Source organism: Ctenopharyngodon idella, chromosome 20 (assembly GCF_019924925.1).
Source record: "Ctenopharyngodon idella isolate HZGC_01 chromosome 20, HZGC01, whole genome shotgun sequence".
NCBI lineage: Eukaryota > Metazoa > Chordata > Actinopteri > Cypriniformes > Xenocyprididae > Ctenopharyngodon > Ctenopharyngodon idella.
The window spans coordinates 23524640-23539281 of record NC_067239.1 but is presented as its reverse complement, the minus strand read 5'-3'; the positions used below and the strand labels follow the sequence as shown (position 1 = coordinate 23539281).

The 14642-nt window shown below is 38.7% G+C and overlaps 1 protein-coding gene across 1 annotated transcript; it reads left to right on the top strand.

Moving 5' to 3' along the window:
* Positions 1-546: 546 nt before the first annotated feature.
* Positions 547-14359, top strand: LOC127502620 (adhesion G protein-coupled receptor F4). The gene is made up of 10 exons (XM_051875647.1): positions 547-1448; positions 8017-8235; positions 8996-9132; positions 10461-10636; positions 10735-10905; positions 11277-12623; positions 12898-12939; positions 13071-13133; positions 13223-13286; positions 13967-14359. Exons 1-10 carry the CDS (start codon positions 547-549, stop codon positions 14014-14016), a joined length of 3171 nt encoding a protein of 1056 aa, XP_051731607.1. The 3' UTR covers positions 14017-14359.
* The last annotated feature ends 283 nt before the right edge of the window (positions 14360-14642 follow it).

Sequence of the window (14642 nt, the reverse complement as noted above, 5' to 3'; positions counted from 1 at the left end):
TAGTGTTGCCATCGAAACATAAATCTGAGTCTGAGGATGTGAAAAGCTCTGGGTAGAACGTCACAGGTTGCCATCTTGTAATTAAGGTTATGAAATGGTGTAAACACAGCAAAAGCTCATTGTTTTGGTTCAGGAGGAACTGTAAAAGGTGGCTGCTGTTTGTTTGCGGTGCTCAGTGACTGTCTACAACTCTGCATAGCCTTACAGAATGAGCTGATGACGTGTGATGTCTGCGTGAGCAGGGTGCGCAGAGGTTTGGAAATACATAGGTTGACAGGCAGGTTGGACATCCTATCACTGGATTCGGACCAAATGCAATGATTGGACAAACATTTTTTGGTCCTGAAACTTCCACAGAAGATATATGTACATTTTTAATTTTAAACCACTTCTATTATTGATTGCTATCAGGATGTGAAGAGAGTTTCAACCTGTATAACAAAAAGTGTTTATGAAAAACATTACCTACCCTACCTTTAACGTGTAACTGGTGATTTTACAAGATTTTATAGACAGAAAAGAGTATGTGGAATTTTCAAAACAATCATGCAAGTTTTCTTCATTTTATTTACCACCATCAGCAATAACACCATCAACACCATCACCATCAACACCATCAACAACAACACTATCAACACCATCACCATCAACGCCATCCCCATCAACAACAACACTATCAACACCATCACCATCAACACCACCACCATCAATAACAACACCATCAACACCATCAACAACAACACTATCAACACCATCACCATCAATAACAACACCATCACCATCAACACCACCACCATCAGCAACAACACCATCAACAACAACACTATCAACAACAACATCATCAACACCACCACCAACAACAACATCAACACCATCACCATCAACACCATCACCATCAACAACAACACCATCAACAACAACACTATCAACACCATCACCATCAACACTACCACCATCAACACCATCACCATCAACACCATCACCATCAATAACAACATTATCAACACCATCACCATCAACAACACCACCATCAACAACACCATCAACAACAACACTATCAACACCATCACCATCAACAACACCACCATCAACACCACCATCAACAACAACACCATCAACAACAACACTATCAACACCATCACTATCAACACCACCACCATCAACACCATCACCATCAATAACAACATTATCAACACCATCACCATCAACCACACCACCATCAACACCATCACCATCAACACCATCAACAACATCATCGACACCATCACCATCAACACCACCACCATCAACAACAACACCATCACCATCAACACCACCACCATCAACAACAACAATACCAACACCACCACCACCAACAACAACACCATCACCATCAACAACAACACCATCAACACCACTGCCATCAACAACAACACCATCACCATCAACAAGAACAACGAAAACAACAGGTATGTCCAGTAAAACAAATTATGATATATAGCATAACTGTATGTAATGATGGTGAAAATTTGTAATAGTAATGAGAACTGTTGCTGAAACCTGTTAATTCATTACAGACTGAAGCCCTTTTTACAGATATTAAGTCAGTGATCATACATCTATATTTTGACACCAAGTCATTTCAGTTTATTTTACATTTATGGCTTCTTGGAGTGATTAGATTCAAGAATTAAATACATTCAATTAATTTATTGTTATAGAGTTAATAGATGTTTTATTTAACTGAAATCTGTATGATACCTGAAGGAGAAATATTTTTGGAGATGTTTTTAACATAAGAATATAATTGTACCGCTTGTTCTGCTCAAACTTTTTCTGTTTGTTCTTGCAGCACCACTTTCTGAGTTTGAGTATGAGACTGAAATTGATCTAAGTTTCTTAGACTTGTTCCTGGTGAACAACTTACGGAATCTCGTCAGAAATATCAGCCTGCCTTTGACTCTGACCAACAGCATAAATATCACAGATATTGACATGACTACTGGTGAGAGAAGAATGATTAATTGATGTCAGGTGAAAATATAACATTTGTCAAAGAAATATTAAACTTAATTAAACGGCTCTCGGGATTATTATAATTTGATTGGTTAATCACAGCATTGAGCTGCTGTTGTCCATAGCAACTGTCATACCTTACCATTGTGTTACAGTGTGTGGGTTAAATGAAACGGTATATGAGTGCAAGTGTGAGGAGCATCATTTCTGGCCCAATGACACCTGCAGGGCCCATCAGGTGTGTAATGGCAGTGTGGGAGGCACTTGTGAATGTATTCAAGCTCTCCCTTCAGAGGGTCCACTTTGCCAGAGAGGTGATTCACTGAATTTGCATTATCACATTTTTTGATATAATTGACGTTGTAGTTGTTAGAATAGTGTCATATATTCAGGTCTTTTCTAAATACTATAAAACGTTTGAAATATTGAACTGCTTTTCTGAAATGTTTCCTTTCCAGATATAGATGAATGTCTGTTCAGTCCATCTGGATGTGGTCCAAATTCTACCTGCACAAATGAAATGGGAAGCTACAGTTGTTTGTGTTCAGATGGATTCACTGCAACAAACTCAAATCTTCCCATCAGCATCAACAACACATGTACAGGTATATTCTATAATCAGATATTTGTATAACCTTGAGAGTTTTGCTCATGCCAGTTGTTGTAAATTAAAGGTGCAATATGTAAGATTTTCTGTCCGCTAGAGGCCTATTCAAAACAAAGGTGTAGCTTGAATCTTGGGACATGTGGTCTTCACCTCACAGCCGGTGGAAAAGGATTGGGATAGGACTCGGGAAGAAATCATGTTCATGGATGCGATTATTAACGTTACTGTAATATGAAGCAGAGCAGGACCGAGTGGAAACTATGGAAACTGAACGAGGCCGCTGGAGCGATTGCGCAACACACGCCACGAGCAGCGGAACTTTTATTATGCCACAGTTGCCGGTGTTGCTTCCGCTTTTCCGGTCATGAGTATGAGCAAAAAATATACACTGACAAGAAGCGAAACTCAATAGAACGTTCCATTGCAACACCAGCACCCAGCAGCAGCCCTGCGTTTCTGCCATTTTGGGGTGAAAGCAACTCAGGAGTCCACTAGTTTCTATGGCAATATCAGCTGCTTTGTTAAAAAAAAAAAAAGTACATTAAAGCTAAAATCCAACCTGAATGATGACAACACAGAATAAAATACTATCGCTAGTGATCATCAAATTCTTTTAACACTTTATTTTACAGACTTTGTGTTTAAGTCTGACACTTTCTTCGAACAGGGCATGGCCCTAGGGATGATACACAGGTGGAAGGTCATCTTCACAGATGCGTCCAACACAGGCTGGGGAGCCCTGTGCGACGGCAGACCAGCCTTTGGCGTTTGGTCGAACAAGAAAAGCAGGCTGCACATCAACTGCCTAGAAATGCTGGCAGTCTGGCGAGCCTTTCAGACTTTCCTGCCACACCTGGAGGGACACCATGTCCTAGTCCGCTCAGGCAACATGACGGTGGTGTCCTACATAAATCCATGCGTCTCTTCACTCTAGTGGAGTGCCTCTTAGAATGGGCACAGTGCAACCTGTGCTTACTGAGGGCAGCGCATGTGCCGGGCAAACTGAACCAGGGAGCAGACATGCTGTCCCGGAAAAATGTCCCCTCGGAAGAGTGGATGCTCCACCCCCAAGCGGTTCAGAGGATATGGGAGATCTTCGAAAGGCAGAGGTCAACCTCTTCGCCTCAGAAGACAACTTTCATTGCCCAATTTATTTTTCAAAGGACAAAATAACCAATATTTTGGCCCACGACTGGCCCAGCCTTCTCCTTTATGCCTTTCCCCAGATCGCCCTGATCCCTCAGGTTATCAGGCGAATCAGGGAACACAAACACAAGGTTCTCCTAGTTGCCCCGCTTTGGAGAAACCAACATTGGCTCTCAGAGCTGTCTCAGCTGCTCATAGCAGCTCCATGGACAGGACCTCCTCTCTCAGGTGAACAGGACAATCTGGCACCCCCAGCCCAAGCTGTGGGCTCTGCACGTATGGCCTCTCAATGGGAGCCTGTAGACCTCCCTGAGAATGTCCTAAATATTATTTCACAGGCTAGAGCCCCGTCTACATGATGCCTCTACAATCTTAAATGGTTGGTCTTCTCCGCTTGGTGCAAAGCCTGCGGCGAAGATCCATCTACATGCGACATATCTTTGATATTGTCCTTCCTTCAAGAGTTGTTGGATAAGGTCTATGTGGCAACTATAGCAGCTTTTAATGCTCCCGTAGCCAGACAGTCAGTCGGCAGGAACGACCTTGTTGTCCATTTCTTAAAGGGATCTAGGAGGCTAAATCTACCTCGCCCCTTTACTGTCCCTACATGGGACATGTCTACGGTTCTGAGGGCCCTTCGGAGCCCTCCCTTTGAGCTGTTAGAGTCCTCCGATATCCGACCCCTGTCACTCAAAACCGCTCTGCTATTAGCTTTAGCATTGGTCAAACAAGTTGGGGACTTGCAGGCGCTCTCTGTGAGCTCTACCTGCCTTGAGTTTGGGCCCAACGACTCTAAGGTCGTCCTAAAGCCAAGGCATGGTTGCATACCTAAAGTGCTCTCCACTCCGTTCTCACAGGTTATCACACTCTCTGCGCTTCCTCCCTCGCAGGAGGACCAGGAGTTGAATTTACTCTACCCAGTCAGGGCTTTGAGAACCTACATTGACTGTTCCGCCTCATTCAGACAAGTCAGAACAGCTCTTTGTATGCTTCGGAGAAGCATGTGTCCACTGCAGAAATCTGTGCGGCAGCCAGCTGGGCCTCGCCGTCCACTTTCGTCAGGTTCTACAACCTGGACGTCCCTGCTTTGCAGGCTCGGGTTCTTTCTGGATAACTGCCTCTCGGAGTTTGGCTCCCTGGGAACCATGTCCCTGCCTGGTGGCAGGACCTGTTTGGCTGGGTTTGACCGTAGCTTAAACTCGCTAGAATCCACAAACGACTCCGGTTGTCCCAAGTCTTTGGCTTAACTTCCTGCACGCTCTCGGTCCTCCTTTGAGTACCGAGGCTGTGCTAAGCTTCTAGAACAATTATTCAAGGCCAGGCTTAATCTCTGAGTTAGCCCGTTTTTTCCCTTCATAGGCCCCGACTTAAGTCTGGGCCCCTGGCTAGTGGCCTTGCTTCACTGTACTTGGTCCCTTGGGCCCTTCAAATGCTTAGTACTAATTACTTATCAGTTATTCCTTTACCATAGCACAATATGATTGTACTGGTTTCCCGTAGCGTCTAGCAAGACGCAGTACGAGTGAAGTATCGAAAGGGAATGTACTCGGTTACTAACATAACTTCGGTTCCCTGAGATACGCTTAAGTTAAGCTGAAAACACTGTCACATGACCAGCAGCAACGGAACATTAAACGCTAACAGATCTGTCTAGATCTCAGCATCTTTACTTATTACAATCCAGTTTGACTATTTCTTTCAAACAAAACCTTTAGATGTTGATGTTTTATTGAAAATAGTAAATTTTGAAGTCACCGTTATGGAGGTGAGCGTTTGCTTTAGTTGGGCTCTTGACCCTTGACTTTTCTACGTCAGTTGTTTTTTGACAGTTATAACTGTGTCTTACTGAAGTATATTTGTTTTAATAAAAATCTCTAAGAGAAATTTTGGTTAGATGAAGTTGATTTCTTGTTGATGATTCAATCATCATGTAGTGGTCAGAATCAAAGAGATTTAAAGGAGCCAATGAGCAAATTTTCAGGAATTTTTGTGTTGTACAGTATATTGCTGTTTATTTAAATTACAAAAAATATCAGAAAGATAAACTGTTTGTCTGAAAATAATAAGGTGGAGAACCTTATGCACTAAACAAATAAACGAAAGATTACTTGTTATTAACTAACATCAGCTATATTACATCTAATGGGAATTAGGAAATTATATACTGATAATATACAACAATGCCAAGGTCTCTGGAAAGAGGTTTGGTTAAGTGATATTTACGTTCCACGTGGTTGAGTCCGATGACGGTGACGTCTTCCACTGGTTGTGCTGGGTGACAATGCAGTGGGGAGAGGAGCCAGAATCTGTTTCAACAGTCTTGAACACGAAGCTCTGTGGGATGCTGATCTCCTGGAGCACCAAAGGGTCCTAAAATCTGGAACACGCAGACGAAGGTACCTTGGAAGCAAGGTTTGCTCTCCTGAGCTTAACCTTGTTGCAAATGTCATTACTGTCTCACTGGACGGAAACTCTGAACGTAGTGTTTGTTAATGTTTCTTTCCTCACAGGCTGGAGGCTCAGAACGTGGTCGTCTCTGTTGCTGCCTCACAAGCTGTAGACTCAGATCGTAGGACCTGTTGTTGTCTCTCTGGATGGACCAGAGGCTCAGAACGGTGTTGTATCTGTTAGTGTAGCCGGGACTCAGAACGACATATCTGTTAATGTCTCACTCCTTACAGAGTTGAGACCCAGAACGATATATCTGTTATGTCTTTCCCCTTTGAAGGGCAGACTCAGAACGCTGTATCTGTTAATGTCTATCCCCGTGCAGGACAGACTCAGAACAAGGAATGTCTGTTGAAAGGGTACCTTTCTCCCTTTCTGATGAGGAGGAGATTGCAATTTGGCGCTTCTCCATTCGAGTGCTGTGATTGGCTGCTGGCATCAGAGGACACACACACAGTGTGGCCCACCCTTCTTTCCCCTGTGGAACTCATTTGCATAAAGTACAAAGTTGGAAGTCTTTACAGTGTCTTTAAAGTTTACCAATGCATTTCTCACTTTCCAAACCACCACCAGAATACCTTTGGCAATATTCTAAACAAATAGAGACTAAACATGATGGAAGAAGATTGAACTGTCATGCATTCATTCAATTGTACCTTAACAGCTGAATTTGTGTCAGATGTTGCACTACAAATAGCTGTCACTGAGAATACTTATTCCTGTGAATAAGTATGAAATGGATGTGTAGTTTGCATCAGTTCTAAGGTTTTCAAACATAGTTTTGAATGGATTTGGATGGATCTTTGTGATCTCTCTTTGTTTCACCCATTGCTGCTGAGGTCCTGAGGAATTTTTATGGCAGTCTCTGGCCAACCTTAGGAAGTAGTCTCTAGATGGGTGAAGGGCAGAAACTGCATGTGGACCAAGGAGAAGTCCTGTCCTTCCCAGGCTTGGTACAAGAGGTCTTCTTCTTGCCCTCTAAGAGAGGTCTGGATGTTGTCCTTACATCTTTATCTGATGGCGTTGGACAGTTTGTTTGTGTTAGTCCACCAAGATCCAATCAAAATGTAGCAAACCTTTGTCCACTGTTACGGACAGAGAGGGGCCCGGCCATAAACTGGGTCCTGGAATGAGCTGTTCACTACATTTGCATGTAGCCTACTTTATTATAATAATACGTACAGCATTTTCTTTATTCAAAAACAAAGAGTCTTACAGAGCTCTTACTTGTACTTGACTGCTGCAGATTCATTTTGGCATTGATAGTGTTGCCATAGAAACACATAAATCTGAGTCTGATGTCGTGAAAAGCTCCGGGTAGAACGTCACAGGTTGCCATCTTGTAATTACGGTTATGAAATGGCGTGAACGCAGCATAAGCTCATCGTTTTGGTTCAGGAGGAACTGTAAAAGGTGGCTGCTGTTTGTTGACTGTCTACAACTCTGCATAGCCTTACAGAATGTGCTGATGACGTGTGATGTCTGCGTGAGCAGGATGCGCAGAGATATGGAAATACATAGGTTGACAGGCAGGTTGGACATCCTATCATTGCATTCGGACCAAATGTAATGATTGCACGAAAATTTTTTGGTCCTGAGACTTCCACAGAAGATATATGTACATTTTTTAATATTTAAACCACTTCTATTATTGATTGCTATCAGGATGTTTCAACCAGTATAACAAAAAGTGTTTATGAAAAACATTGCCTACGTGTAACTGGTGATTTTACAAGATTTTATAAGCAAAAAAAAAAAAAAAGAGTACGCTGAATTTTCAAAACAGTCATGCAAGTTCTCTTCATTTTATTCTTTTCCAGCATCAGCAACAACACCATCAACAACAACACCATCAACAACATCATCAACACCATCAACACCACAAACACCATCATCAACACCACCACCATCATCAACATCATCAACACCATCGCCATCAACACCATTGCCATCAACAAAAACACCATCAACACCACAAACACCACCAACACCAACACAAACACCATCAACACCAACACCATCAACAACGAAAACAACAGGTATGTCCAGTAAAACAAATTCTGATATATAGCACAACTGTATGTAATGATGGTGAAGTATTGTATTAGTAATGAGAACTGTTGCTGAAACCTGTAATTGTTTTTTAAACCTGTTGATACAATGCACATAAAAATACATTTGTTTACAGTTATTGGAATGTCAATGACAATAGATCAGACTTTTGACATCAGTCTTACTGACCCTAATAGTGAGAATTACAAAGATTTAAATGGAAAAATTGCACCAATAGTAAGTATCCTGTGTTTCATATTTAATGAAATGTATGTTTATGAAAAAAAAAACATGTTGATATTTGATTAATACAATTTTGAATATAGCTTGCATATAACTTTGAAGAAGTTACGACATACATTTTATTAATTTGAATTAATTTTATTTAATTATATTTATGTGTTTATTTTTCAATAACAATCACTTTGCAAAACCTTGTAGGAGAGAGGCTTGATTCACATATGCAAATGACAGAGATTTCATATTAATAGACACAATAACTTTATTTAATTTTTACTATTGTAACATATTTTCAAGCATTCATTTGGTACTTTTGCTTTTTACAGATTGAGTTCACTTATTCTAGTAAGCTAGTTGGCTACATTCCTTTTTCTGCCAGACCTACTGGCGTCAGGTATAATCTACCTCTTACATTTTCACAACATTTCCATTTATTCACTACTTCTTTTCAAATCCAGTGTTAATACAGTGTCTTCACATTAGTGTGGTTTGTGTTTCGCTCCACAGGCCTGGTAGTGTTATAGCAGACTATACAATAAATGCAACATCCAGCAACCTTAATTTTACAGCAGCAAACACAGCAGTCACTGAGTCTCTAAAGACGGAAGGAGTTGTTTTATCTGAAAATGCTTTTGCTCAAAGTGGTAAGGGTAGTCAGTGCCTAATCTAAAACCATTCACATGTCTTAGTTCCATCATATTTATTATGTTATTGTTTGTTCATTGTTGGGTGATAAGAGCTGTATGGCTTTTATTTTCAGAACAAAAGGACTTCACAAAAGATGAATTATATCCTTTGCAAAAGCTTGACCTGAACTGTATACAGCCAGACTTTGTAAAAGGACCAATAAAATGGATGGTGAACAACAAAGATCCTGCACTAGACAACACAAGATACACCATTTCAAACAACAGTAGCACTCTCACTGTGAAAAACACTAGTGAAAGTGACAGTGGTGAGTGACGTGGGATTTATCTGTCCTCTCTATTTTACATGGTAAAGTGTCTGATTGCTTATAGAGTCCTGTTTTAAAAAGCAGACTGCTGTAAAACTTTACCATAGTTTGATTTGAGTATATTAACATTTATGTACTATAGCATATGGTTATATATACTATGGCATAGATGATGCTGCCATACCAACATTAAGTTTAATTATGAAACCAATCAAAATTAAGCTACACTTAAAGGACATTTATATTATGAATGCCCTCTTGTTTACAAAATATGATATTAATCATAATTTTGTTTATTGATTTTTTTCCCCCTACATGCAGGTCAATACTCATGCATCATACAAACAAATACAATACCGTACATTCAGTGGCAAAGCATTATTATTAAACAACGCCCCACTATCATTGTGGGTGATAAAAAACGTGTTTTTCGATGTGAAAACAGCACTGTCCAACTGAGATGTTCTGTTGATGCTGGCTACAATGTTGAGTGGGTCCTGAATGATGCAGTACAAACTTCAGGTTGTACATACAAATCGGTTGTACATTTTTATAAAAGTTACTGAGTAGTTGTCATTTAAACCTTCAGTTAAATTCTCCATGTTATTAATGTTTTCTAGTACCTGCATCAGGCTCTGACATCATATTAAACCATCCTACTAAAAGGGGGGATTGTAAGGAGGAAACCTTTACATGCCGTCTCAAGGGTCTGCCAACACTACTTGAGTACAGTTACAGCTGGAGCAGAGTCACAGTAAAGACAAGCACAGAAAGTGAGCCTTCAGTTTCTTATTGTTTTCAGCATCAAATTGCTTTTTACTGTTGTACATTTGCATTGGATTATTTTAATGATCTAGCAGACTTTTCTTTGGATTGCATTACACCTGATCTTGTGGTATTGACTGTTTTGGTCCTGTTATTACTGTATACTTTTATTTCTGAAGCTTCTGCATAGTGTTCAAGGACCTTTTCAATTTAATATGTTTCCTTCTGACTTTCAATCAAATTCTTCTCCAGATTTTGACTGTAGAGATGAAGAAATTGGACTTGGAAATACAAACGAAGAAAAGACAGGAATCTGTAGAAGTGGCTTTAAAGGCACCATTATTTACAATTGTTCAATACCTGTTTGGACACCAGTACAGGACAACTGTGTACTTGAAGTTATCTTCAACCTTAAAAACAGAGTTGAGGTAATCTATTGATCATGTATCTCCATCTACAATCATCTAGCCATTTTAAATATTTCTAATATTTGTATTTTTGTGAATTTTATATTCTTTTCAATTAGACATTGCTTGTGGTGGAGATTCCACAGTTTATGGCTGAACTCAGTAGTGCCACAGCACAGAATAATGTTAATATAACACAGTCTCCTGCTACTGTCCGAACTATTGTGGATATACTCTTTAAAATTGCTGATTTGTCACAAGCTACTTTAATAAATAGCATTGTGATGGAAGTATGTATATTCACATTTAAGCTTTTATGTAGAATGTAATGTGTAGACATTTTATGCTTGATGTATTGAATTGAATTTAACAAGATAATGTGAAGTTAAAGATAAACTAGTGTTGATTCAGTGTATGTAATTGTGTTGTGCAATAATCATTCTCTCTATTATCATGAATTAAACTGGTTCATTATTATATTATATTTATTATATTATATATTATATTATCAGAAATTCTTTATTAAAATTTATATTAGGGTATAATAATATCATATCTTATGCTGTGTATTATCAGATTATCCAAATATTTTATCAAATATTTTTACATTTTATGGGTTAAACGTCATCATATTAAATATAATTTTATATTTGATTTCCAGAATTACCTAAAAACAGTGAACATCATTGTATCAGTTAATGCCAGTGGTACATGGAACAAACTGAACAACGGAAACACCACAGAAAACACCAGCATTCGACTTCTGGACGCTATTGAGAAGATAAGTGACCGTCTCAAAGATGAGTTTGCGATTAATGAAACATCAATTCAGCTGAATAGAATTACAATTGAAAACTCATTCAGTATAACATCAACACTGCCAAACTCAACTACAGAGATTGTAATACCACAGGTTCCTAATGTGACTATTGTAACTATCATAATCTTCACAACTCTTGACAATGTCCTACCTACTCGTGATACTAGTGGTAAAAATTACACTAATAATTCATTTGTGCGCATCAATGGAGATGTGGTTGTTGTTAAGGTGGACCAAACAATTAACAACATTTCTTTTACATTTGACATTACTAATCAGTCTTTGGGAAATCCTCAGTGTGTCTTTTGGAACTTCAATCTTGACGGATGGGATTCCACTGGATGTGAAGTAAAACCCTCAGCGAACCAAACAAGCAAGATTACATGTGAATGCAACCACACAACCTCTTTTTCAATCCTAATGTCACCGTTTTCCCTTGGTCACACAGCCTTAGCCTATATAACTTACATTGGTGTAGCTATTTCAATGGCCAGCTTGATTTTGTGCCTCATTATTGAGACTATTGTATGGAAGTCAGTGTCAGGAAATGACACGTCCTACGTGCGACATGTCTCCATGGTCAACATTGCCGTGTCCCTGCTGATCGCAAACATCTGTTTTATCATTGGAGCCGCAATCACAGAAAAAGAGCAGCCAACCTCAGTGGTTCGCTGCAGTCCAGCTGTTTTCTTCATGCACTTTTTTTACCTGGCTCTTTTCTTCTGGATGTTGATTTCAGCACTGTTTCTCTTTTACCGTACAGTCATGGTCTTGTCCCAAATGTCAAGGTTCAAAATGATGGCCATTGCCTTCATAGTCGGTTATGGTGCACCTTTGCTCATAGCGGCCATTACTGTTGCGTCAACAGCTGGATCTCAAAAATATATTTCCAAAAGCGCATGCTGGTTGAACTGGTTTGAATCAAAGGCCCTGCTGGCATTTGTGATTCCAGCTCTCACTATTGTAGCCATAAACCTTGTGATTTTGATTGTAGTCCTGTATACGATGTTGAGGAGAGGAATTGGTGCTGCAACTCTACCAGATGAGAAACATGCCCTGGTGGTCATTGCCCGATGTGTGGCTATATTGACTCCCATCTTTGGTCTAACATGGGGATTTGGAATTGGAACCATGGTGTCACCAGACTTTGGTGTTCATGTGGTGTTTGCACTCCTCAATTCACTGCAGGTATCACTTTCTGTCTTTCTATTTTGTCTTTATATTAAGGTTATATTTTGTGTGCTTGATTTAAATGCAAACTTTAAAACAGTAATTGCAATGCAAATAATGCAATGATTATTATAATCTATAATTCTATCAATCCATTTTAAAGCCTCACAACAACGTATTATAATGCCAAATAAGTTATTTACAATGTTGTTATTAATATGAAATTGAACAGTATACTACAACTATTATTTACCCGTAACATTTTCCTCATATATTTGTAACAATTCTGCAGGGATTCTTTATTTTGGTGTTTGGAACGCTTTTAGACAGCAAGGTATGAATTGATTTTTATCACTTTGCAATTTGACAAACCATTGTATCATCAGAATCATTTTGTTAAAATGATCTTAGAGTCACTCAGTTCTACTTCAGTGATTTAACTCATTTTTTCACATATGGTTGCAGATCCGTGAGGCACTGGCAGGAAGGCTGTCACTTAGGAACCTTACCAGCTCTATCCATACCAGGGTAAATGCCAACAAAATTCACCTGATCCATGAAGAAGTACATGATATGTACTTAGTTTACAGCTGATATCTTAAATCTCTAAATTACAGAGTACTAGTACAGGACCATCATCTTCAAGCAGACTGGGTTTGTTTCGAAGGAAACGAAGGAGAAGTAAGTCATACTATTTGCAGTATATTGATAAATTGTAAATATTTACAATTTATCAACACACACACATACATTTTGGTTTGGTTTGGTTTACTACCAGGGCCGTAACCACCATAGACATTGAATTAGAAATGGCTAAATTGTCAGCGGTCTAACAGCGCTCATCAATGTCATAATGATAGGGATGGCCAATCAAATCAAAGAAGGCGGGCCATACTATAGAAATAAAAATGACTTACTTACTTACTGTTCACAGAAGACAAGAGCAAATTCCAATGCAATTCCAATCCAAATTTGACAACTGTTTTACGATGGAAATGTTCAGTGACCAACAGTAATATCTAGTGATGCAAACTACTCAAAATTTTTATGACATTTTGCTGTTTTCAGTTTAAAAAAAATGCTATTATTTACATGATTCACGTAATTCATAATTACGTGAATCATGTAAATAATAGCATTTTCAACATATGTATAAGAGTGAATGTGTGCATATTTTAAGATAAAATATTACTTGCAAATAGACAGTTTAAATGAATTACTTCACAACTACAATTAAAAAGTAAAAGTAAAAAAATAATGTTGGTACCCCAATGTCAAGACATGGTTATGGCCCTCCAATTTCAAACTGTCCTAAACGTTTGTTTATATACTTTAAGTAACATAATAATAATTATTTGCAGATGTGTACAATGTATCTGAAGCCAGCAGTTTCTCAGCAGCAACCTCTTGAAACATCTCCAGTGGCTCTGATACTTTATTGAATACATAATCAACAACTTTATTAACTTAAGTCTACATCATTAACAAAAAACAACTTCTCCAAAAGTGTTTCCTACATTACAAATATATGTAAACTGCATTTTCTGTTTCTGGTTTCTGGGAAGAACTGTTCTGAAGTCCTTTAAAAAAAAAATCAGATTACAATTTACAGATTTGATATGTAAATAAGGGTACATTTTAGAATAATAATGACGTGGTTTGTGGCATGATAAGATGTGCTTTCATATGGGTCTAGAGCAATAGCTTTGTTATTTGTTTCGTGTAATGTATTTTTTGTTTGCCATTTTAAATGATTTAGATTTGCTGCACAGTTGGTGTCATTAAATGTATCTTGTTCTATACTGTCATTAAATGCGTGGCATTGTAGACTTTTTTTAAATTGATTTTCAAAGCTTCATAATTTGACAAAAATGATAAAACAGATGCATTTAGATGATATCTATTTTAGCCTATTCATCATACCCTTCTGAGGTACACACACACACACACACACACACACACATACACACATCAGACTTAAGTCCCTTTCACACTAAGAACAATAATAAAGATAACTATAATAATAACTACATTAGT

Coding starts and splice junctions, on each gene's coding strand:
- LOC127502620 (XM_051875647.1), top strand. CDS start 547: ATGCAAGTTTTCTTCATTTTATTTACCACCATCAGCAATAACACCATC. Junction 10,637..10,734: donor ACCTTAAAAACAGAGTTGAG/GTAATCTATTGA, acceptor CTTTTCAATTAG/ACATTGCTTGTGGTGGAGAT. Junction 13,287..13,966: donor TCGAAGGAAACGAAGGAGAA/GTAAGTCATACT, acceptor AATTATTTGCAG/ATGTGTACAATGTATCTGAA.